The sequence below is a fragment of the Haliaeetus albicilla genome, chromosome 3 (genome assembly GCF_947461875.1).
Source record: "Haliaeetus albicilla chromosome 3, bHalAlb1.1, whole genome shotgun sequence".
In the NCBI taxonomy this organism is placed as follows: Eukaryota; Metazoa; Chordata; class Aves; order Accipitriformes; family Accipitridae; genus Haliaeetus; species Haliaeetus albicilla.
The window spans coordinates 20,142,019-20,167,481 of NC_091485.1; the positions used below are offsets into that span (position 1 = coordinate 20,142,019).

Below are 25,463 nucleotides of genomic sequence, written 5' to 3' on the forward strand. Positions count from 1 at the left end.
AGGCAAGCAACTGAGGCTCACTCAGCAAATATCAACTCTTCTGCATCATGGAATTCACTATGGGTGTCTGAATGATTCAACTTGCATTTTTGAGCATCTGCTAAAACAGTATTACAAACAAAGTAAATTAGTATATGTGAATTAAGTACCCTTATGAAATCAAAGAATAATGTTGACTCCTGGAAGACACCCAGAAGATCCAAAGATGGAACAGAAGGTTGATTATTACACGCCCGCACAATCCAAGCAAATTGTTAATATATTGAAAACATTCATGTCTGGTATTTGTACCTGCTGGATATCCAAATCATTCTGTCCCAGAACAAGTTTGATAACCATCCTCTCTGTAGCTGAAAGCAGCCAGAAAAAACTTCATTTTTTTAAACAAATAGAATGGAAACCTTTTTTTTTTTTTCCCCCCAAGCTTCAATTACAACAGTCTAAGCCAGAGACTTAAGCAAATAAACTTCAAAATAGCCATCTGTTACAAGTAGCAAATTACCATGAACAATGAACTTGTTAGGAATCCCTTCTAGAAATACGACACACACAAACAGGCTACCCAGCAGAAAAATCTGTTAACAATTTTATTTCTTTTGTAATGTTAAATATTATGGGACAGGATTGTAAGGATGAAGAACTCTCAACAATGCCTCACAAGGAATAAGAAAGAAATTCTGCCATGACATTAGCAAAGTAAGGTAAGGAGAAAATTTACACAGTAAGAGGCACCATTTCCCCCAGAATACCTCTTGTCATATTCCTGAATGAGTGGGATTAGCAATCTAATAAATCGTTTTTCAAGAGGTAACAGCAACAGATAAAATTTTAAAGGATTATTAAAATAACATTTACAAGACTCTGAACAATTGTTGAATTCTTATTAAAACCACAGAAAGAAAGAACAATTCTTTAATTATGAATTTTCATAAAGGACTGAATGTGCAACTGACACCTGCTATTGATGATTTAATGTACAATTTTGTCCAGTAGCCGAACAGTTTGTCTTTTCAGATTGTGTTTTCTAACTGTGCGAGATCATTAAAGGCAAAGCCTGTTATGATGCTGTACACAAAAATGGCCGCTTGGGCCATACTACCAATGAAGTGGTAGGTAAACAAATCTTTTTCTGGCCAAGAGAAAAAAAAAAAAAAAAAAGGAAGCTGCATTTTGCATGCTTCTCTCACTCATTCTTTCTACAAGATGAACTTCCCTAGAAAGAATCCAATGAAAATGGCTGCAATTACAACAAGAAGTGAAGGAAGAGAATTAGAGCCATTATCTCTGAGGGCCAAAGCTGTGGGTGATCCAGATTTATCCGAGTGCGCTACCTTTCTGAGCCTCAAGCCTTCATCCTGAGGGGGAAAAAAGAACATAGATGGAAAAAATTTATGAGCACATCTTCTTTACAATTGTAAAAACTGAACACAAAGGCCAAATTTACTGGTGAACATTTAAAGTTAAAAAAAAAGCCAAAACCAAACCCACAACATTACACCACACCAAAATCCAAAACATGAACATAGCAAACTATAACATTTCAAATAAGGACAGGTAATCCACTAGTTTCTCTCCGTGCTCTAGTTAAGAAAGATTCTGAAATTCTTGCAAGGCACAACAAAGAATCCTGCTTTTACTTAATATGTGTCAGAATTAAATATTCTGTAATTATCTGCAGTAACTCCTTACTGTTAAGGAGAAACATCTGCTTTGTGTACTGCTTCTCCAAATGTTCCAATGTCATCAGAATTGCAGGTGTGGAGACATCATTATTTCATGGTTCTTAAAAAGACTACCATGATCAATGAAATTGTCAGATACCCAAAACCAAATATATAGAAAAGGCACATAAAGTTATATATTGACTAGTTACATGTTACTAAAATGGCACCTTTATATAAAGGTACTGGAAAGTAGTGTTTGCTTACCTCCTCTGGCCAAGCAATTGTTCTTGTTCACTAACAATTTGTGATACAGAATGTTACCACTTTGCATCTCATTTACTCATTCTTAATGAATAATAAAGCAATTTTATTAAAAGCTACTAATTCAATATCTCTGATTTAGACTTTAAGTAACTAAGACCACCTTAAATAGGACCATTTCATTTAAGAAGAAAATTACGTAGCTTCAGTATATCATCCATGACAATCACAATGTCTCAATCACTGAGAAGTTCAAAATATACAGTATATACAGGACAGTAAAAACGTATTACAAATCAATCTTGACTCTCTTAACAGTTGCATCTACTTTCTGGAATACACATCTATTGGCCTAATTACAAACCAGACCTTTCAATCAAGAAGAGTGAAGCCCCTCCAATACAAACATGGAAGCAGAACTTACTCTCAGGTGCCGATTTTCATCTGTCAGCTTCATGATCTCTGCTTGAAGTCTTTTGCACTCCTCCACTAGCTTCCTTGTTTCAGTATCATTAAGTGAAACACTATGTGGTTTTGGCATCGGTCCATCCTGCTTAGATGTATTCAGTACTGGGGCAGGTTTGCTTGCATCTATATCATTCTACAAATATTAAGAATGACTTGAGAATTTTACTTACCTAGAGAAAAATCATCCACAGCTTAAAACTGAAACAATCCAGCTACTAATACAGTTCAATTACAGTAATCTGAACAAAGACTTCTGTTATCAGTTCAATTCTGATTAGCTCAAATATTAAAAAGCAAGAGAAGACTGCACTGTTTACATTTGGTACTACATGCTACTGAGACAAAAATTAATACATTAGCTGCTTAACACTGACCCAGCAGGTATCCAAGAGACGGCATAAAATACACCAAACAACATTTGAACTTGAGGGGAAAAAAATAAAAGGAAGAAAGTAATCCTGCAATAGTAATAAACAAAACAAAGTATAAAGAAACCAGGTTGTGTCACAAACTAATATGAAGTATGTATGGCACAAATATTTTGCACTTATATAGCACCTCTTACTGAAGGAAAGTAAGGTATTGCAAAAACATGGAATTTAGATCTCACAGCATGTCTGAAATACACATTAATAATTTTGAATACAAATGAAAAGTCACATAAAAAGCTGTGAAAATGCCAAAAATAAAATTAAAAATCCAGTTCCCACAGCTCTGCTCAAAATATACGATGATCTTCAGTAGACATTAATACAATAGATTCAACTATATAGCCCAGGTTACCATTTGTAAAAATACAGCATTCATATGGCAATACACTCAGAAACAGATCAGATTCAGACTCAGGCTTCTGTATTCCTACTTGCTTGGCTACACAGCTATGTCATTTAGACTACCACCATACTGCATCTTTCATAACCAAAGTAGTCCAAGGTAAGTACTAAATGTAACAGAAAACCTATTAAAAGGTAAACAGATCTATGTAATAACAAAGCAACTAAAACAAGATGCAAGAATTTCTTTAGTTTCTACGCAAGTAGCAGTTATTTGGTCTACAGCATCTACTTGCATTTTACATTTTTTGCAATGCAGCCACAGATAGCCTAAGAGCCAGATCCTGCCACTCCACACAGGTATTCCTAACTGGATTTAAAAAGGTCGACATACCTATATCATGAGTAAGCAGATCAGGATCTGTTGCTTTTTTAATTGGTTTGCTAGCTGAACTGAATTGTTTAGTAGCACTGAAACTTCACTAGAGACCTAAGACTTATCTCCCTGGAACAAACCTTCTTCTGCTGTTTGACCTCACTGACTGGTTTCTTCATGTCAATCTTCTGACTTATGACTGGTAGGCATCTGAAGAAAGTTGTTGCTGACTGGAGTGAAATACTTGTGTCCTGGTGTAGGTATATCCCAAGGTGGCAGGTAAGGCTTATACCCTCAGGATTTGGCAGATTTCTCATTGCCAGGTTTAAGGGACTGACTAAATCAACCGCTAAAGCAGGGTTTTGCAACCCTGTGCTGCTACTCAGAAAAACACAAACATTATATACAATGAATACTATGAAGACATCACATTAAATAAAGTACAAAAGGAGGTAGCTTTGTATAATCCACTACATTTCTCTCACCACATTATACATTTTATAAAATTAAAAACAAGTATAATTTTTCTAATATCTAAGATGTAATTTAGTAAGAAAGTAAAAATCACAGAAAGTAAACAACTGTGTGCCTTGATAATAAATGCTTAACCTTTACAGTTTTACCATTTAACACACTTAGGCAGCTTACATCTGAGTAAAAGGCTGCATCTCAAATTACCTTTTACCAAACAAACCCAAGAACATTATACTGACATCAAGTCTGAAAAACATCTTTACATTACACTCCAAAAACTCTGTTAAAAGAATGGTTGCAAAGACAGCTACTGGCCAGCTAGGAGCCTTCACTGAGACCCTTTATGCATGTAAATATTGAGATGGTTTTTACACACATGGATTATGGTACTTTCCCCCAACATGCCTTATAGACTACCATAAAAACTGGACAGTACTAAAAAGAAAAGTCAAGGCCATAAAGTAAATAAGGTTGTTTACAGAAATCCTACTTTAACACTCTAATTTACAATGCTAAAACCAGCACCAAAAAAAACCCCCAAAACCCAAACAAATCCAAAAAAAACCCAAACAACCCAGAAAATACAGTATTAAGATTCCATAAATTAGAATTTCAAGTATGAGGGTAAAAAAAATGCGAATGCATAGGAGTTTAGTCATATACTGCAAAACTTCTAGGTAACTGACAGTTAGCTATTATTCCAAATATCAGGCAACACAAAACAGACATCTTCAATCCATATACAATGAAACTGTCATCTCCTACACAATTGGAATAGATTTTGTCTGAAGGCAAGAGCATGAAAGAGGTAATGGGATTTTTTTTTGTCTGATTATCTGTCTTTACCACTACCTTAAAAACTGCATTTAGGATTCCCAAAGCATGTGTTAATTTCTAATCAGTACTTCCTTTTCTAATTCAGTTGAATTAGAAACAGAGTTTTTAAAACTGAAAAGCATTTAATACTTTAAAAAGCAAAGGATGCAATTCACTTTTCACTGTATGCAGTATTGAAGATTTTTTTTTTTAATCTGACAGCAATAAAATGCTAAAGCAAATCAATACTAAAAATAACAAAAGAATAGTAATTTTTGGCACTAGACTCCATTGCTGGAGGTTTTTAAAATGCAGCTGGAGAGGCTGCTCCCTTTCTGACGAAAAGTTGGACCAGATAGTATTTATTTCAAGGTTCCTTTCAACCCAGGCTGTTCTATGATTCTATAAATCCTTGAAAAGTTATATACTGAACAGTTCTCCTGTCTAATTTAGTACAAATTCCTACAATGCATTTAATCAACAAATCAAATAGGTTTAAAAAAAAATTTGAAACAAATTTCCGTGAGATCCTACTAGTCAGTGTATGACAGTTTCTTACTCTTTTCTTACTTACCAGTTTATCATTTTCATTGGGCATTTCAAACACACATCTCAATTTGGAGTCCATTAACTCATCAGGTTTTGCTTCTTTCCACTAAGACAACAATTAATATAGTTACTTAACATGCCAGGCTCATGCAAACATCTGAACAGTTCATAAGCTTGCTCTTAGTACTTGCCTCCTATACAGCTGAATACTGTCCTTACCCTAGCTGCAATTTTCAGACTTGCTTCTGAACAATGTTTTTTGTTCACTTTGACTACTGCAAAGTAATGAAAGCTAAAAATGGTTAATTAAGTCTGGAGATGGAAATGAGTAAATTGAATGCACGGATGGATCCAGAGGTTTGTAGGGGATAGGGAGAGGACACACAGTGAGGAACAAGTACCATCTGAGTTGATTTAAGAACAAAGATCTAGCCCTATCACTCCTTGGTAAATGTACTCTTTATGTCCCATCTTGGAAGCACCAATTTTAAACAAAAGATTGCAAGACATCTAGTGACTATATTTAGTTCCAGAATAAATTTCTTCAGTTCTTCCTATTTTGATTTTTAACCACTTCCTCCTTTTACTGAGTAATACATTACAATTTGGGCCTAGACAATTTTTCAAAGCTGTTTATAAGAAAGATTTTAAATTCTAATGGTTATCAATATACTTAAATAATTGTGAAATATGCTGGAATCTCTCTGCTCAACTGACAATTTACTTTCCAAGCATACATTTCATATAGTTGCCTTAAATCTTTAGGCTCAGAGACTGATCTGAATGAAGTCTGCAGCAATTTTTCCAAGAATAGGTCCTCCGAAGTCACCTTAGAATTGCAGGTCCTACAGACTAGAATATCCAGGCTTTTCATAACATGCTTTTTTTTTTTTTTCTTTTTTTCAATGGCATTAGTTGTACAGTAACTTGTAACTACAATTACCGACTTTCTGCAAGATCTGTTTTTCAGTATTCTATACTTGAACACACTGAGAAAGCAGTTATTTGAAAGGTATTTCTAAAGTGGATTTTTATGTCCTCAACAAATAGTTACGTTTCACTTACCACACATAACCAAGAGCTATCGGAGCCTATTAAGAAAAAGTAAACCAGACGAACAGGGAAGAGAGATGTTAACTTTCTAGCTACGTGTCTCAAAAGCTTAACAAAATCTAAAAGGTTTTCCACTGTTTCCAGTGAAGAGTGATGCCACAAGTAGTCTTTGCCTTAATTTAAGGGGACAGAGCCTAAACCTGCAAAGGTCTAGTGGATTTCAGTGATTTATAAAATCTCGTATTTATCCTCTGTTTCCCCTCTCTTCCTATGCCTTGAGTAAACATTGAATGTACCTGTGTAAACTCAGGCATTCCTTAAAACAGCCTCTAGAGACAGAAGCCTGTGCCTCATTCCCTTCCACCTTAATATACATGCTCATGGGAGTCCACATACACCCTAAAGGGCATGTTCTGACAACTGAAGGCTTCCTTCCCATTGCTGCCAGCTTGTAACCTCAGAAACAGCTGTCCTTACTTCTGAACTAACAAGCACAAACCTAAATATCTTTTTTCTGGATCTTTCATGAGACCAGTCCTGCCCAAGAACTGAATCTACAACAAGTTCTATTAAAACAGAAAATAAATCTATCATTTGTGCTGTTAGCCACTTGGTATCTTGTAGGGAGACATATCTTAGTCTTCCAAATGTTTTAATTCATTATGGACCTATTCAACATTTCACTTAAACACTTTTCAGGCCAAATGCACCCATTTCATACAGCTTCAGGCTTGTTGTTTAAACAAACTCTTGATTCCTTCAAATACAATCTGTTTATCCCTTTCAGATTAGCTGCATATAAGGTACAACATGCCCATATTTTAACACTGAACTGACCTTACCTTAGATTCACTACTATTTCCATTCAACCAGTCCACTAGGGGAGTTCTAAGAACTGAGCTTGTATTTAATATTAAAAACCCTGAATCACGTATGGAAGTCATACTTCTTCAGGGAAAACCCAATTCTCCAAAAATAAACTGATTCATTTACACTTAAGCCTGATCTTTTAAGAGAAAAAAAAATACAACAGTCATTATACCCCATTTTTACTTACCACTGCTTCCATATCTGAAATATTTGGTGGTGCATAGGTTGTTTGTACCATAAACTTGTGTTTACTCTTCTCATTTGGGTCATAGTCAAAAGGCTGCAGCATTACTGTTCAGAAGAAAAAATAAAGCATAAAACTGTGAGTCTTCAGCTAATCCCTGTAACAAGCATGCTATCCACTTTAGATTTGCTCCTCACTGAACACACTGAAAGTTAAAATGCAAAGGCAGTGTTGAAAATAGAGCAGATATACACTGTAGCAACAGCTACTGAGTGGAAAGATCTTAAAGTTTTTCAGAGTCTGGCATAGCTGACATGATTATTTCTGTAATTACTATAGCTAAAAGACATTTCATATAAAGTATGAACAAACATATCCTGTAAGACAAAAAAAAAAACCTCAAGCAAACATCACAGGACTTTTCTTTGGAACAAACACATTTTATGATTAAGTGAATGCAAAGTTAAAGAATTGTAGCACATGTTATGATAGTAACTCAGGGGGAAAAAAAAAAAAAAAGAGGGAGAGAACCTACATTAGGTAGACCACCAGCAGTGGGGAAAGTTCAACTGACTTCTAAAGGTATATTAATCTAAGCTGGGAGCAAAGCTATTAAAATACTTCATTCAAACTACAGTTATTATAGGAAGTAAAGCTGCCTAGGGCTTTAATAATAAATCTTTAAAACACTTTCAAATTGACCTCTTTAAAAAAAAAAATTCTAGTGATTAGTTATGTAATAACTACACAACACATTTTACTCAGGTTTTAACATTCTTAACTCTAAGTCCAGTCTAGCAGTTAACATTGGACCAGAAGTACTCCAAAATTCAGGTACACACTTTAATTATATGGCAACTTTTGGGCCTCCACTGCGTTTTACTAGCAAAGAAAGAGGGATAGGATTCAAAATCAAATTCCCTGTAACGGCAGCTTTAAGTGGAACATTACAATAAAGCTCATAATACCTGCTCCTTGCATTTTATCTTATGTATTTTCTTGCCGCGTTTCCAGCTTTCAGCACACTGTAATGCAGATTTAAAAAAAAAAAAACAAACAAACCAGACATTTTTGACACAACATAGTTTGTGCTAAAAGTACCAGAGGTAGAGCGTGCAAGTGGTTCAGACTTTCTTAATGACAGCCTTTTTACTGTACTTTCAGCTTTCCAAAGTTGAAAACTCTGTTGGCCAAGAACAGAAACTCATGTTTCTGAAGTTATTGTTTTGAAGTGTGCACAAGCTCAGTGAAAAAAATTACATCATGGACAGTATTTATAGCCTCCATTATTTCTACCACACTACAATACTTCTAAATGAAAGCTTTAATTACAGAAGCACAGTACCTTCATCCACCCAAGTTGTATAAGGCCATCCAGGAGCAGACTGTATGTTTTTACACCACATAGCAGTTGTCCAGGTCACCCTGGCATCACTATTTTGTGTGTGGTTTCTTTAGTTCAAAGGGACTGAAATAACATGATGTCTATAATAGAGACCAGGAGATTAGAACTTTTATAGGATACAGCTGCATATCCAGGGGCATAATATAAGGGTTTGCAGAAATACCTGAATACACGAGGTTTGTTATGGTAGTGATGGGGGACTACTGAAGCAGAGGTATGGATATACAACCAGCAGAGTCTACCTCCAACCATACTATCTGTCTGGAGCGGACCCTGAAACAAACTGTCGTGTTAGCCCCGTTGTCTCCTTTCAGAGACAGTTAGTTGCCGTACTCCAGATAGGAGTACAGGACCACACAAATTATATTTAAATATGTGTATGTGGGTACACTTGCAACTTGTTCTACCAGAGGATAAGGACTCAGAGTGAATTGTAGAGGAAAATTATCTGACAGTGTACGTACACTTGTATTCCATGGAATGGGAATTCCAGTTCAGTGTATTTTTATACAAAATTAAAAGAGAAGGTGAAGTAGTTTCAGACAAAGATTTAAAAAAAACCCCCAAGAATTCCATTTATGGACCCCTGTCAACAGATATCTGTATATTTACCTATTTTACAGCAATGAAAAAGCTATAGCAGAAATACTGATTTAGCTAGAAAAACAGCTTGTGTGCTCTGAACAACCTTCCCATATATTCTAAACCAATTCAGTCTGTAGACTCCAATACTGCTACAGTTTTCAACAGTACAGTTGACATGCTTCCAAACAATCCTATTTGGAAAGGTTTAAAAATCAGGTTTCCTTAATCATTCATCTCGCTGTGGTCCAAAACATAACTGATCAAACTAAATGCTTCTTCCAGGTATGGATGCTACAGCAATTTATCTCTAAGAATTGTTCCATCAACAGAATACTGACTAGCATGCAGTAGTCCAGTTTCCTAAAGCCAAGGGAACAGATGGAGTAACTTGAAAGATGGCAAAGCCAGCTTTCCATCCTCAGAGAACTTCTTCACGTGCTGGCAGAATCCTTAGATAACTAGTTAAATAACTTTACGTTCTTTGACCACTCGGCAACAGCTGAAAATCTGATTGAATTGAAAAGCAGCAGAAAAAGACAATCCACAAATTCAAAAGAGCTCCTCGAGCTCTTCACGGTTTTAAGTAAACATGGAAAATCTCATGAACATACGAAGCCACAGTTTTCAACATGCTCTTGTAATCCCTGAGTAGTCCAGTGATCACTTCTAGGGGAATTGCAACAAATAGTTATGAAAGTAAGCCTCTTGTTAATAGGCCTAGGTCTTCTACACAGGAGGGCTTTATCTCCACAAAATACATCTTAAAGGGGTCTGAAAACCAGAAGGAAGAACCGTAATAAGTAACACTAACAAGTTGTGAAGGAAGAAGAGTAACACACTATATTCTGAAAAGAATAATCAACAACAAGCAATTGTTTTTAACAAGTTAACGACAAGCAATACATGATGCAATAATAAATAGTTAATTTAGGGCACCAAAATAAAGAAAACCAGGTCTTACCAAATTAGTATTTTTCGGAAAAAGGTATAAACATGGCTAAAGAAGGTTACCTAGTGATTCACAATTGAATGATAAACAAAATGCCCATGGACTTCTTAAAATGACTGTTAAATCACATCTCCAACAATGAATTTAAAAACTGGCTTGACTGTAAATCAGCATGATGCATTATACAGGCTGAAGACAGCTAACACTATCTCAACATTTAGTTTTGAACACAGAGTTTCAGCCCATGGTAACCCATAGTGATCTCTCTCTGCACAACAATGTGACAGAAATCTATTTTTAATTATGTAAAAGATGAGTCAGCACTGAAAACATTCCGTTGAGAGATTGATGAGATAACAAAGTGGGTCACTAGAAAAATTATCTCTGCACTTATCTTACCAAGTGACCCAAAAGAAATTATATGCTTAAAAACAAAAATATGAAGCTTTGGGGAAGAGAGCTTAATTCTGAAAAGCACTGTGGAGTCGCTATAACTAAACAACAAAAGCATCCTGGGGTTACTGTAGCTGCATAACTGCATGAGAATCCAGTAATACAGAAAAAGGGATATCAAAGATTCCCTGCTATGCAAACTTGAGAGTCAAGCAGTATGACACTGTTTCCCTTTACCGGTGAACCTGAAGCTGAAATACTGTTTACAGCTCCAGTATTGCCTCATTTAAAAAACTGAAATATTCAAAGCATTAAAATGATGATTTGTAACTATGAAAACACTCTTTACAATAGGCAAATGGAATGCTTCAATCTATTCAGTTCCCTGAAGGTAAAGTCCAGCAATATCTTGATTGTGATGTACGACTACCCATGGGAAAGATTCCTGACACCAGATCAAACACACAGTTAACACAAAATGGCTGTAAGTCGAAGTTGAAGACAAAAATAAAGTTGGCTTTTGACTACTTGAATCTTGAACGAATTCTCAGTAAAATGATCTTTCATCCACGAGATGCTGGACTGTCCATGGTAAGCAAGATTTAAAGGGTCACATTCTACAGATCATACTAGATTAGAAAACTGGTCTTTCCTTCAAGGAAGGTTACTCTAAGGTTTTAATCAATCATAAATATAAAGTTTTCCTGAGGTATTCCCTGCAACATTTGAACGTATCACCTGAAGCTAGTTCTCCAGCTTCTTTTAAACTTCCCGAAGGGTATAAGGATATGAATCTGAAACGCTCTGAGGATTGCTCTGTTATTTCCCTTTTGCTTTGCTCCAAGGGTTCTACAAAAATCAGCTTTCTTGACTTAGGAGGTCTAGGAGCTGACAACTGTTCTGCCCGTGATGTCTACAACCTGTAAGACCACAGCCTATAAAAAGGGGATTCCCCTCTCTCTAAGTTGGGAAATATGGTGGGTCCAGAGAAATAAAGAGTTTCTCACCTCTCACAGTCACTGGTTTGAGAATCCCCTTTATTCTGGAGATTCCTACCTCAAAATGATTGGGAGAATGACCTACAAAAATCATTTATCAAATCAGAAGACTGATACCCAGTCTTTTCCCATTTTCTGGAGAACACCTGCTCCCATGATTACTAACACCTGGTCTTTTTGACACTGTAAAGTCCAGTATAGGATTAGACCATTATATGTCCAGCTATCAAAATTCTGTGGATTGTCAGAATGAAGTATGTAAGCCAAACCTACATGGAGTTTCATGGAAAAAAATAGTATTCTCTGGCTTCAGGGCTCATGCTGCTGAAAAGTAAGGGTTCTTTTTTTAATCCCCTCACCCAAAAAACCAAAAACAGAATAAGGACGGAGTGTCTCTATAGTGAAAGGTACTAGATTTTTCAAATTTAAGGGCAACAAACTGCTCCAGCTACCTAAAATAACAGAAAATACAATTTTTAAAAAGCAATTTAATGAATGCCACTTAACATATACTACTGTAATAAATGCAAGAATTATGAAACAACAGAGTTCAGGGACCAATGCTACAGTCAAAACAACTAGCCTACAATTGTGAATGAATTTTTATTTTTTTTTAAATGTAATGAATTGTCAAATGTTAAACTTTAAACACATCAGAGCAGCCAAGCAATGCCCTACTTCAAGATACAAGCATGAATAGTCTGAAGCAAAGGTACTGTTAATGTCACTACCCATTTCCAACTTTTCCTCCTTTCAGAGAGCTGCAGATAAATGTGATGACTGGCAAGTATTTCTGTATGGAGGATTTTTCATGTATCATTGCAGCTCTATGTCAAGTTGACATTGCACTAATGAAGGGGAATGGTTTTATTTTTAAAAAAATCTTTTTAAAAAGCTGACATACTTTGAACAGCCTCTAAGATCAAGCATTGGAGAACTTCATAAAAGGCCTAAAAACGCCTAACCTACAACTGCATATATCTGTTTTTACCTGAAACAATTACAGATGATCCTGGGTCAATAATTCCACTGTTCGGCCTCACACAGTATCGACGAGGTGCTGTGGTCTTCACTTTGAAGCATACTTTTCTATCTGATGGATTTCGTAGTTTAAGATTTGTAGTTACTACATCTGTAAAGGGACCTGTAAAAAGAGTTGATTTTTTAAAATATGTATGTATCTCTGGAAAAGAAACCTGTTTATACAGTACAAATTACTCTTAAAATATAACTTGATGGCAACAAACTTCTAAAAGCAAGTTAAATCATAGTTCTGTTAAGCACATAAACTGTTACATGCAAAGTATGCTCTATCACCTTAGTTATAATAATACACATTACAGCAGTGAACAAATAACTCTTAAATAGTATGACAGGCTCAAGCTGCTGGCACAAAAAGTTCATATATACATATGCTAATTTTACCAAATCATTCTTAACATTTTAATACCTAGAAGGTAATGGTCATATGCAAAAGTAAATTTTGCTGGATTTTTCTTTAGGAATAGAAGCAACACATACTTTGGAACCCTTTCAAATGTTTAAAGAAAGAAAACACTGATACTGAAATATGCTAACTGCTCTTGAGATTTCAACTTCTATTGCGCTTCTGAGCTCCTACAGACTTGACAGAAACAGACATCAGCCTCATTTTTTAAACTCAAAATAGGCAAGAGATGATACGCTGTTTATGCACGTACTCTAAACTGTGTTTAAGTTAAACTATCAGGATAGGAATTGCCTCTACGACTGGATTGGACAAGAAGCGTACTTTCAGTGTCAAGCTGCAAAAGCACGTCTTCCATCAGAGATCACCTCTGTGTGATGCCATACAGCAACAGCACAAAAAGCAAGTAAGGTTCACAGTGTCCTGAGCTTGTTAATCTCCCTTACGGTTGTGACACCTGAAAGCAATACTGCACAGGCACAAGAAGAATGCAACTTAGAATATGGAATCTCATATGAACATGAAATTTATTCAATAATATTCCATGTGTACATTAACTTTTAAGAACCTTCTTTATTGTTCTTTAAAAATTACACATTAAATTACCACAAAATAATTTTCATCAGTATTGAAAACATGACAACTACTTTTCCATTAAAAAAACACAACAAAAGCAAATTTTAAATTAAACTGGATTAAAAATATACGTGATATGAACAAGTGGTAAGGTACAACAAAACCACTAACTACATGAGACAAAGGAAGCCAATTCTTTTCTGAACACCTTATTCCACAGAAGTGTCTGGATTACTCTGAAGGAAACAGTACTGGCCAGTATCAAACATGTTATGACACTAGAGGGCTCACTATCTGAGCGATGTCTTTGTTTCTATAACTCACTCTCATTCCAAATCCTTGATTTTGAGAGAGTGCTAAACAGTCTTGACACAAAACACCAAGATACAAATCAATAAAGGACTAAAATGGGAATTACTGAGAATCAGAATACCGAGGTGTAGATGAAGATACACATGAGCTAGGTTTACATTCAATGAGGCTCTTTTGAGAAAATAGGAACTGGTATTACTTGTCTGAAACTTTCTAATCTGGCTTTATACAGTGGACAAAATAGCCACCCTCTCAATCCAAGCAAATTTGACACAGCCCCCAAGAAGATTTACAAAACTACTTCAAAGTTTCCTGTCACTTGCCTCTTCATGGCTCTTGCAGGATTCAGTTGCACTTACTTACAGAGCATGATCCAAAAATAACTCCCATCACTCATACCACAAGCTGAACTAAAATCAGGCAGCTGAATACTCCTCTAAATCTAAGACTAGCAATACACTCAGAAAAGACCAAACATTCACTCTTTTGAGCTTCACAAACACTTTTGAGGAAGTTATTCTGGGAGCTTTACTAACAGTCATCTAAGCATTGCCTTTGCAGTGGCCAGCAGCATACAGCACCTTGAATCTGGCTTTCAAAAGTGTGGGTTGCTTTTTTTTAACTGCAACTCTAGAAAACCTGAGGAGCTCTGCTTCTCCATCTTCTCAACTACTATTACTAAGGAAATTCTGCTCAAAGGAAAAACAGGCTCAGTTCAGAGGCTCATTTTGAAAGGCACAGTCACCTAGAAAAGGAGCTACACTATTCAAAAATAGCTTGTTTCAAGACAAAGCAGCAATGAATTTATAAACTGATGATAAACTGGTTTTTAAACTTAAAAAAAAAAGTTCTGCTTCTTTTGAGACATGAAAGGTCCCCTCAAGTCTGCCTTCTCAAAGTGCATAATAAAGAGATAGGATTCAAAATACTCTTCAAATTATTTTGATATTTATTATAATTTCTAACACCACAGATAATTAAAAAAAAAAAAACAATCTGCTTTTGTTCCCCATGTGCATGAATGCAGTGACCTCCTTTGCATTTCCTGGATAATTCCCAAAAAAGAGCCTTTAGCTCAGGGACATTTTTTTAGTATCAGACATTTCTTTCAGAGCGGACTGAAATTTTTTTCAAGGTCTAGAGGACCCTTCTGACAGCTTTACCTTTCACCTGCTTCTATAAGCTTTAAAGAAAGAAAAACTGTATAAAGCCTCTTGAGACTCACAACCATCAGATTCAACAAAGAGCTGGTAACAAACTGTTGCACAAAAGGAAAAGATGACTAAATTTCACTGTTCCTGCAGAACCCAGCTATTTTGGTAGTTTAGTAGCATAAAGACATATGCATAACAGACAGTGCTGATCTGAGCATGGACAGGCAGGAGCAGACACATGGATAGTAAATCAGAAAAAAAAAAGTCTATTACCATTCAGAGGAGCCACACAATCTAAACTAGCACGACTTATCCTTCAAAAAAGAAACCATGCAACAGCAGAAGGATTCTGGAGTTCCCATTCACACAAACATAAATACCGCTACCCTTGGGGGAGTGGGGAAATAAAGTACAAGCTGGCACTAATGGCCTGAGTGCAAAAGCCTAAATCATGATGGTTCCTTGAGAAAAACAGGAGAAGGCAGGGGGAGAGGGAGAACCAGGAAGGAGAAATATTTTATGTCATGCTGCACAGACTGCAACTGAACAAGGAAAAGAACAGGCTAAGACGGACACAGACATTCTGCACATGCACCAAGATACATGCCAACTTCATCTCAGAAAACATGCAGCTTCACTAGGACAGCATTACACTCTCAAAAAGAGCATCTCTCTCTCTGCTTGCATGACACCCAGGCCAAAGCCGGTTTTTATTTGAGCACCTAACCTCAGACAAGCTCATGTCTAACTGTACCCACCACACAAAATACCTCATGAGTATTCATCTACTGTTGTTTGCCCAATACTCCCACTGTAAACTGCTTAAGACTATCTTTTGTCTTATATTTGTAGAACTTAAGACAATGGACTTCTGGATTTGCAACTAGGATTTTCAGAAGCTGTAGTAATTTAACTAATAAAAGGCTCAAGCTATACTGATGTAACTATGATGTCTAACGACAAGAGATTATTGTTTTATAAACCTGTAATTTCAATCTAACAACCTCTGGGAGTCAGACCTACTTTAAAGGGGACAGGGAGTTCAGCAACGCACTTAGTAGTGTAAATTCAAGATGCCAATTACAGCATCTTCCTAGAATAAAAGTTGTGAGAATGCCAGGTTATTCCAACTGTTTTGAATGGAGCAATGACAATCCACGCCAAGATTTTTCCTCTCTTTTTGACTTACAAGGGCCTTAGAAAGGAATGACAAGACACCTGCCTAATCACCCTCAGAAATACCAGAGATCTCCAAAATCATTATGGACTGAATTTCTATTCCGGCAATCTTACAGTGCAGCCACCGCAACATTAATGCTGGGGTTGCCCCTGGCAACTACACATCTCGGACTACAGCAACTAGTGGGCAGAAAGAAATTACACAGATTCTGAAGAGCCAGTTTCCACTGCTGAAACACAGGGCCAAGTTTCCCAGCCTGCCACAAGCTTGCCAGTTACACTGCAGTAAAATCAAAATACTATGTACTACTGGACAAGTAGGACCTGTACGGAGATCTTTTTGATCAACAGTGTCATTTTGTCTTCAAATTCAGGTCTCCTTCAGTTCCTCAGCTCCAAAAGTCATCCTTCTACCGCCTGGGACAGTCAAACATACAGGAAAAAAATGACATGGACGCTTTTCTAGAGTGGGAAGGAAGAGCTTAGACAAACCTCCTCAGCCTGTGGTACCCCTGGGAAAGGTGAGAGATCACTGCCACTATCTCTAGCTGTTGCTAGTACAGAGTGAACATAAAGAACTTCTGAGAAGTGGACAGGGTTGGGTATTAAGAAGCTCCATTCAAAACTAGTAAGGCTGTTGTAATGTACACACAGAGCCCATCACAGAATATCACCTCTACCTAAAATTGGATAAGAAATTATCTTTTTATTAAGTTACATAAAATCTTTGATAATTAACAGGCAGATAACTTGTAGAGTTGTACAAAAAATGAGGATGCATTATTAAACAAATTCAACAGCATTTTACATGAAACAGCTTAAGTGTTAAGTATATTGTCCTCTTCAATTTAAGACATTGAACTGTAGCTGTTATAAAACCTAATACCTAAGCTGACTGCCACAAAGCACTCTATTTCATGCACAGAACTAAAGTTTATTTAAGCTGTAAACTGTAAACTGTACTGGCACAGTGAAGTAATATATTCAGCCACATCTAAAAACAACATAAGTACACATTAAAAAAGTACACAGACTGGCAAAAGGAATCCAAACTCCTTAAAATGTGTAAGTTACAGTGTTAACTTCAAAAACTATTGGGATTATATGCTTTAAGTGGGATGCTGTTCTTTGACCATTGCTTCAACCACCTTTGAAATTCCAAGAGCACTTGAAACATACAGAACACTTCAAGGCATCTTTATCAAAGCAAACGCAGGCAGGGTAGTTTTCTTTCAGCACACAATAAAGTCAGGTTGAGCAGGTAAAGAAAAATCATTTACTGCATTTGACAATTTGAGCCCTAATGAACGAGAAAGGAGTTAAAGTCAGAAGGATAAAACCTAGCAGTAGTATCGTAAAGCCAGCAAGAAATATTTTGAGAACAAGTTCACTGACTTTTATGATAGACCTGACAGGAACAGAGTAAGATCTCCATTAACTCATTCTGCCAGAATTAGAAGTAATGACAGATTAAAGAAAGAATAAGTTAAATTAACATAGCCCCATGTAATGTACATTCATATGATGTAATAAAGAATTTTCTAATTTAATCATTTGACATAACAGTCACAGAATGGTTGAGGTTGGAAGGGACCTCTGGAGGTCATCTGGGCGAAATCCCCTGCTCAAGCAGGGACAGCCACAGCCAGGTGCCCAGAGCCATGTCTAGATGGCTTCTGAATATCTCCAAGGATGGAGACTCCACAGCCTCCCCAGGCAACCTGTGCCAGTGCTCGGTCACCCTCACAGTAAAAAACAAACAAACAAAAAAAAGTGTTTCCTGATGTTCAGAGGCAACCTCCTGTGTTTCAGGTTGTGCCCATTGCCTCTGGTCCTGACACCAGGCACCACTGCAAAGAGCCTGACTCTGTCCTCTTTGCACCCTCCCTTCAGGTATTTGTAGATATTGATAAGATCCCCCTAAGCCTTCTCTTCTCCAGGCTGAGCAGTCCCAGCTCTCCCAGATTTTCCTCACAGGAGACATGCTCCAGTCTGTTCATCATCTTTGTAGCCCTTCACTGGATTCTCTCCAGTATGTCCATGCCTCCTGTAGTGGGGAGCCCAGACCTGGACCTAGCACTCAGCTATGGTCTCACAAGGGCTGAGTAGAGGGGAAGGATCACCTCCCTTGACCTGCTGGCAACACTCCTCCTAATACAGCCCAGGATACCATTGGCCTTCTTTGCTGCAAGGGCGTATTGCTGGTTCATGGTCAACTTGGTGTCCACCAGGACCTCCAGGACCTTTTCTGCAAAGCTGCTTTCCATCCGGTCAGACCCCAACACGTATTGGTGCATGGGGGGTTGTTCCTCCCCAAGTGCAGGACTTTGCACTTCTTGTTGAACTTCACAAGGTGCCTGTCAGCCTGTTTCTCCACCTGCCGGTTCCCTCGGCACTCGTGGGTACATTCCATCAGGGCCCACGGACTTAGGTATGTCCAGTTTACTTAAGTATTCCCTGACCTGATCATCTTCCACCAAGAGTACTGAAGGAAAGATGTCTAAAATGAAAGAGACCAAAACTACCTTGACTGTCAGATAAGAAAACTTGTCTTAAGATGTACAAAAAGCACTTTATTGCTCCAAATGGGATTTTATAGTACTTTCTGAAAAAGGCATAGGTGACACAGCTGACACGAAAGAGAGGAATGTTTTTTATTTCCATAAATTAGTTTTAAGAAATTAATATGCAGACCTCTGTGAAAACCATCTGAAGAGAATCTGTAACATGCATTGCCAATGAACATAATTCCTTCCTCTTGAAATAGCAAACCCATGACCATTCAAATACCTTCTTCAACTGGAAGAAAAATTCCAACTCCAACAGATCACCTATGTTAAAATATTCATGGTTTATGAAGCATAACAGCTTAGGCTTCATGGATGAATACATTATAGGTCTGAATGATCAGGAATAATCAGTGGATGAAGGTGCAAGATTAATAACACCTACAAATAACCATGGCTCTCAGGTAGATATCCATATATTAGAGCAATACAGAATCTTTCACTTGTTATTATAACCTGGCACTTCAGAAATAGTTATTAGTTTTGTCATCAACCTGCATGTAAACATCAGAATGCAACAAAGGCTTTATAAGAAAGCTGACACACCTCAATGTCCACAGCTCCTTAAGGCTGATTCTAGGCTAGAATTGTTTACAAGGGGTAACATGAAATTTTATCTGAGCTCCCCACAATGACATGCTGCCAGCATCCATGCTGATGATGTATCCATCAAAGATTTTTCCTTCTAAAAAATGCTGAAACAATGTGCATTTTTTTAATCCTAAAAGAGCTCATCTTCCTCTGTCAAAGGGGCAAGCAGAGCTTATATATGGCTATACAGTTTACTAGAGGTGCTTGTGCAGATGCTGGCATGCATGCTTTACTGGGGGCTGGTGATAGAATCATAGAATGGTTTGGGTTGGAAGGGACCTTAAAGATCATCTAGTCCCAACCCCCCTGCCATGGGCAGGGACACCTTCCTGGTCTAGTAGACCAGGTTTTTCCAAGCCCCATCCAACCTGGCCTTGAACACTTCCAAGGATGGGGCATCCGCAACCTCTCTGGGCAACCTGTCCCAGCACCTCACCACCCTCACAGTAAAGAACTTATTCCTTATATCCAATCTAAATCTACCCTATTTCAGTTTAAAGCCATTACCCCTTGTCCTATCACTACATGCCCTTGTAAAAAGTCCCTCTCTGGCTTTCTTGTAGGCCCCATTTAGGTACTGGAAGGCTGCTATAAGGTCTCCCTGGAGCCTTCTCCAGCTCTCTCAGCCTGTCTTCATAGGAGATGTGCTCCAGCCCTCTGACCATCTTCATGGCCCTCATCTGGACTCGGTCCAAGACATCCATGTCCTTCTTATGTTGGGGACCCCAGAGCTGTACACAGTACTGCAGGTGGGGTCTCATGAGAGCGGAGTAGCGCAGCAGAATCACCTCCCTCGACCTGCTGGTCACACTTCTTTTGATGCAGCCCAGGATACGGTTTGCTTTCTGAGCTGCAAACACACATTGCCAGGTCATGTTGAGCTTCTCATCAACCAACACCCCCAAGTCCTTCTCTGCAAGGCTGCTCTCTGCCCAGCCTGTATTCGTGCTTGGGATTGCCCCGACCCACATGCAGGACCTTGCACTTGGCCTTGCTGAACTTCATGAAGTTCACACGGGCCCACCTCTCAAGCCTGTCAAGGTCCCTCTGGGTGGCATCCCTTCCCTCCAGCGTGTTGACCACACCCACCACACAGCCTGGTGATGTCAGCAAACTTGCTACGGGTGCACTCCATCCCACTGTTCCATGTCCCCGACAAAGATGTTAAACAGCGCTGATCCCAATACTGATCCCTGAGGAACACCACTCATCACTGCTCTCCACTCGGACATCCAAGCCATTGACCACAACTCTGAGTGCGACCATCCAGCCAATTCCTTATACACCGAGGGGTCCATCCGCCAAATCCATGTCTCTCCAATCTAGAGACAAGGATGTTGTGCTGGACAGTGTCAAATGCTCTGCACAACTCCAGGTAGATGACATCAGTTGCTCTTCACTTATCCACCAATGCTGTAACCCTGTCGTAGAAGACCACCAAATTTGTCATGCATGATTTGACCTCCATGAAGCTATGCTGGCTGTCGCCAACAACCTCCTTATTTTCCACGTGCCTTAGCATAGTGTCCTGGTTTCGGCTGGGATAAATTTAATTTTCTTTCTAGTAGCTGGTATAGAGTTTTGGATTTAGCACGAGAAGAATGTTGAGAACACACTGATGTTTTCAGTTGCTGCTAAGTAGTGTTTATACTAAGTCAAGGATTTTTCAGCTTCTCGTGCCCAGCCAGCAAGAAGGCTGGAGGGGCACAAAAAGTTGGGAGGGGACACAGCCAGGACAGCTGACCCAAACTGGCCAAAGGGGTATTCCATACCATGTGACGTCATGCCCAGTATATAAACTGGGGGGGGGTGGCCTGGGAGGGGATCACTGCTCGGGAACTAACTGGGCATCAGTCAGCAAGTGGTGAGCAATTGCATTGTGCATCACTTGCTTTGTATATTCCAATTATTTTATTATTGTCATTTTAATATTGTTATTATCATCATTATTATCTTCTTCCCTTCTGTTCTATTAAATTGTTCTTATCTCAACCCATGAGTTTTACTTTTCCCCCCCGCCCCCGATCCTCTCCCTCATCCCACTGGGTAGTGCAGGAAGTGAGTGAGCAGCTATGTGGTGCTTAGTTGCTGGCTAGGGTTAAACCACAACACATAGTTTCCAGGAGAATCCATTCCATGATCTTGCCCGGCACGCAGGTGAGACTGACTGGCCTGTAGTTCCCCAGGTCTTCCTTTTTTCCCCTTTTAAAAAGAGGAGTTATGTTTCCCCTTTTCCAGTCAGTAGGAACTTCCCCGGACTGCCATGACTTCTCAAATTTGATGGATAGTGGCTCAGCAACTTCATCTGCCAGTTCCCTCAGGACCCGTGGATGCACCTCATGGACTTGTGCACCTTCAGGTTCCTTAGACAGTATTGAACCTCATCTACAGTGGGCGGTTCTTCATTCTCCCAGTCCCTGACTTTGCCTTCTGCGATTTGGGCAGTGTGGCTGGAGTACTCGCTGGTGAAGACTGAGGCAAAATGTTGTTGAGTACCTCAGCCTTCTCCATGTCCTGGGTAACCAGGTCTCCCATTTCCTTCTGGAGAGGGCCCACATTTTCCCTAGTCTTACTTTTATCACCGACATACTTGTTGCCCTTGACATCCCTGACCAGATTTAATTCTACCAGGGCTTTGGCTTTCCTAACCTGTTCCCTGGCTGCTCAGACAATTTCTCTGTATTCCTCCCAGGCTACCTGTCCTTGCTTCCACCCTCTGTAGGCTCCCTTCTTCTGTAAAATGGGAATTGAAACCTTTTGCCTGCCGTTCTGATAGAGAAAAGACAGAAATACAATACAGTGGCATTTCAAAGCAGACAAAACAAACAATTTTTTTCTTACTTTTTTTTCTGGATCAAAATTTCATATTCATCCCAGCTTGTTACTGACATGTTGTTAGTGGCCAAAAACACAGTAAAAATGCAATAAGCATCTATGTTAAGGGTGAAGTACAGCCACAGATCGTTACCATGAATTCTAATAAAGAGAACATTATCTACTTTATAGATTAGATAAAATACAGACTAAAAGGAGACTGTCCTGCATTTGATGTTATATATGAACAATGGTTTCTTTAGCCTCAACAACAACAACAAACACTACTAATAAGATAGTATAACATGGAATAACTTCACCCAAATATATTAATATTTGTATTTAGCTTAAGCTTTAAAATCTAGCAGTCTGAGTCCAATTCAGTCATATATGTCTATTGTTGACATTTTTCCTATTGAAAGAGTGGCACTAGTAAAGAACTGTCATGTTACTAACATCAAAGGCACGTTTGTTACTTAAACTTAACCTCCACGTTGTTGTGCATTCCTTACTTGCAATTTATGCTTGCCAAATACGAATTAAGAGCAGACTAAAAATGGTAGCTCATAATTCTACTAGGATAAAGTCTTAAGAATCTAATGATAAAGTATTATTCATCCCAAAGCTCTCTCACCATTGAAATAACAAGAACAGTAGAAATACTACTGCTGAACATGAACATTTAAACCAGCAAACTATCCCCAAAGTCCTGAAACAACTAAGTAATATGTACAAGCAATCTTTCAGTACAGATGCAACATCAACAATGTAGTTAAGTAAGGGCTGTGTTATAAACCCTGCTTGCTGGAGCAACTATTCTCTTTACTTGCATAAGGTAGGATAACTAATGAATTTGATAATTACAGAGGCTCTTAGATTTCAGAGAATACTATTACAAATAGCAGATTTGAACAACAGAACTAAATAAACAAATAACTTTTCCCCTTTTTTCCCCTTTTAAACTTGCTTTGTATTTTAACCTGCTATAGCTTACAAAAGGTTTCAGTGACGCTGAAAAGTCCCGATCTGCTTTTTAAAATATTCAAATATTCAGCAGCTTAAAATATGCATGCATCCTCAAAATACAAAATTTCCAACCGGATACACCTTTCTGATCTGAATCACAACATACAAGGTACTCTTCAAACTCCAGAGCAGTAATCAGAATCCCTGCAATCATCTCAGATGACAGCTGTAGTGGCACACAGAAAATCAGTCTTTCCACAGAATACCTGACCAAAAGCTGTTACCTAGCACTTTTCCCAGTGTGCTCCAAGAACTGGGTATCAGAGACCAGACTCAAACATTGAACAGAACACCAGAGCTCTTGTGGTTTTCACCAGTTTCCTTGCAAGTAGTATCCCAACAGTGTAACAACTTCACTTTAAAAATAAATTAATTTCACACTTCTCCCACGGTGGACAAAAGCCCAGAAAGTTCTCTTAAAAAAACCCCAACAGTTTCAGTGTTTGACTGTTAGATGGTGTCCAACCTCAGCATGTAACACAGAGCCCAGTCTGAACAGGCTTAAATATCAGACATTAAAATTTCCTACAGACAGGTCTAGCTAATCTGGACTACCTCCCAAAGACATGAACAGCTCACTTCAGTTTCAGGGTGACCTTTCATTCTCTGGAAGTACAGACTACAGTCTTCATCTCCCAAATCTCCAAAAGCCAAGTACAGCATATCACAGTCACTCAGGAAAACAAACACCTGGTTTAAATAAAAGTTGCATTCAGTCACAGTCTTGTCACTCAGACAAGATCATAAACTCCATTCCCTCACTACCTTCACATCACAGTACTGAGCTGAGCTAACACAGCCACGCTTCCCAGGACCAGTCAGCTGATGTGTACAGAAGCAGCTAGAGCTCTAACTTGAGCTGCAACACGGAACATGTCTAGGAGATGTCTAGTTTTTACTTTCACTGGGTCTACTAGACTTAGCGGCCAAATTAACATCATACTGTTAACATGTTAAATCAACATCATATTCCTATGGATTACAATTACTAAGTTTACTTCACATATGGAGCAGTTACTCCTATGTATATGATTTTTAAAAGTATGAACATCCCTTCTTACAAAGAAAAAACCATTAAACGTATATCGCAGTCAAGCTATTCTAATGTCTTGGAATGTAACATCACATACTAGCTTCTAGCTTAAGTACATCATTAGGTACCACCATTGCCCTACCAAACTTTCAAGAACATTGTAACCTCATGACCTAGGAGAAGCCTTCTGAAGTCCACAGGAAACAAACCATTTTGTAAGATGGTATCTGACGAATTTAAAACTATTTTTGCACACATAATATTTAGAATGTTGGTTCAGACTGACATGATTCATATTTGAAATTCAACTAGTTTCTAATGATCTAAATACATTCACAGCCACTTGATGCCAGTTCCTTTTTGTACCAATCCTACCCTTTAGCCTACATAGCTTTTCTTTTCCCCAGTGCTTACTTTTTCCAATATATTTATAGATAGCAATCAGATCCCCTTTCAGTCTTCATTTTGCTAAGATAAACAAGCCAAGCTATTCTACTTCACTTACATTAATAACTTTTTCTTTGCACCATTCAGATAAAGCTTCATCAATGCCATAAACCTTGGCATTAATACTTCCCTCACTACACAACTACAGTCTCATACTTGCCCCATTTCATGACTCATCACACTTGCAATAAATCTGTGATTAAGTACTAGTCTCTAGTTTTACTCCTTCATCACTTTCAACTAAAATGAGAAAACAGCAGTTCTATTATTAGCACACATCAAATGCACAAATTTTTTTGCGTTCATCACACCTCCTAACTTTGCATTACCAATGAGCTCTACCAGCACAGTCCCACCCATACCAGGGTCACTAATGAAGATACTAAACCAAATTCAAACATGACACTGGTCCATCCTTTAGAAATGTCCTTATTAAGCTTCCAATAGCCTAACAGCTGTCCTGCAGTTTATTTTATAGCTTGTCCCTTCTCTACCTTAC

At 38.1% G+C, this 25,463-nt stretch overlaps 1 protein-coding gene across 1 annotated transcript in view; it reads right to left on the reverse strand.

Annotated features, from left to right (window-relative positions):
• Positions 1 to 559: 559 nt before the first annotated feature.
• Positions 560 to 25,463, reverse strand: part of VAPA (VAMP associated protein A) — a 33,186-nt gene continuing 8,282 nt past the window's right edge. Inside the window, exons 2-6 of the mRNA XM_069778998.1 lie at positions 12,810 to 12,962; positions 7,492 to 7,595; positions 5,407 to 5,487; positions 2,350 to 2,526; positions 560 to 1,355 (exon numbers count right to left, since the gene is read on the reverse strand). Of these exons, the coding sequence (XP_069635099.1) occupies positions 1,197 to 1,355; positions 2,350 to 2,526; positions 5,407 to 5,487; positions 7,492 to 7,595; positions 12,810 to 12,962 (674 nt within the window). The 3' untranslated portion in view covers positions 560 to 1,196. The remainder of the gene's footprint in view (positions 1,356 to 2,349; positions 2,527 to 5,406; positions 5,488 to 7,491; positions 7,596 to 12,809; positions 12,963 to 25,463) is intronic.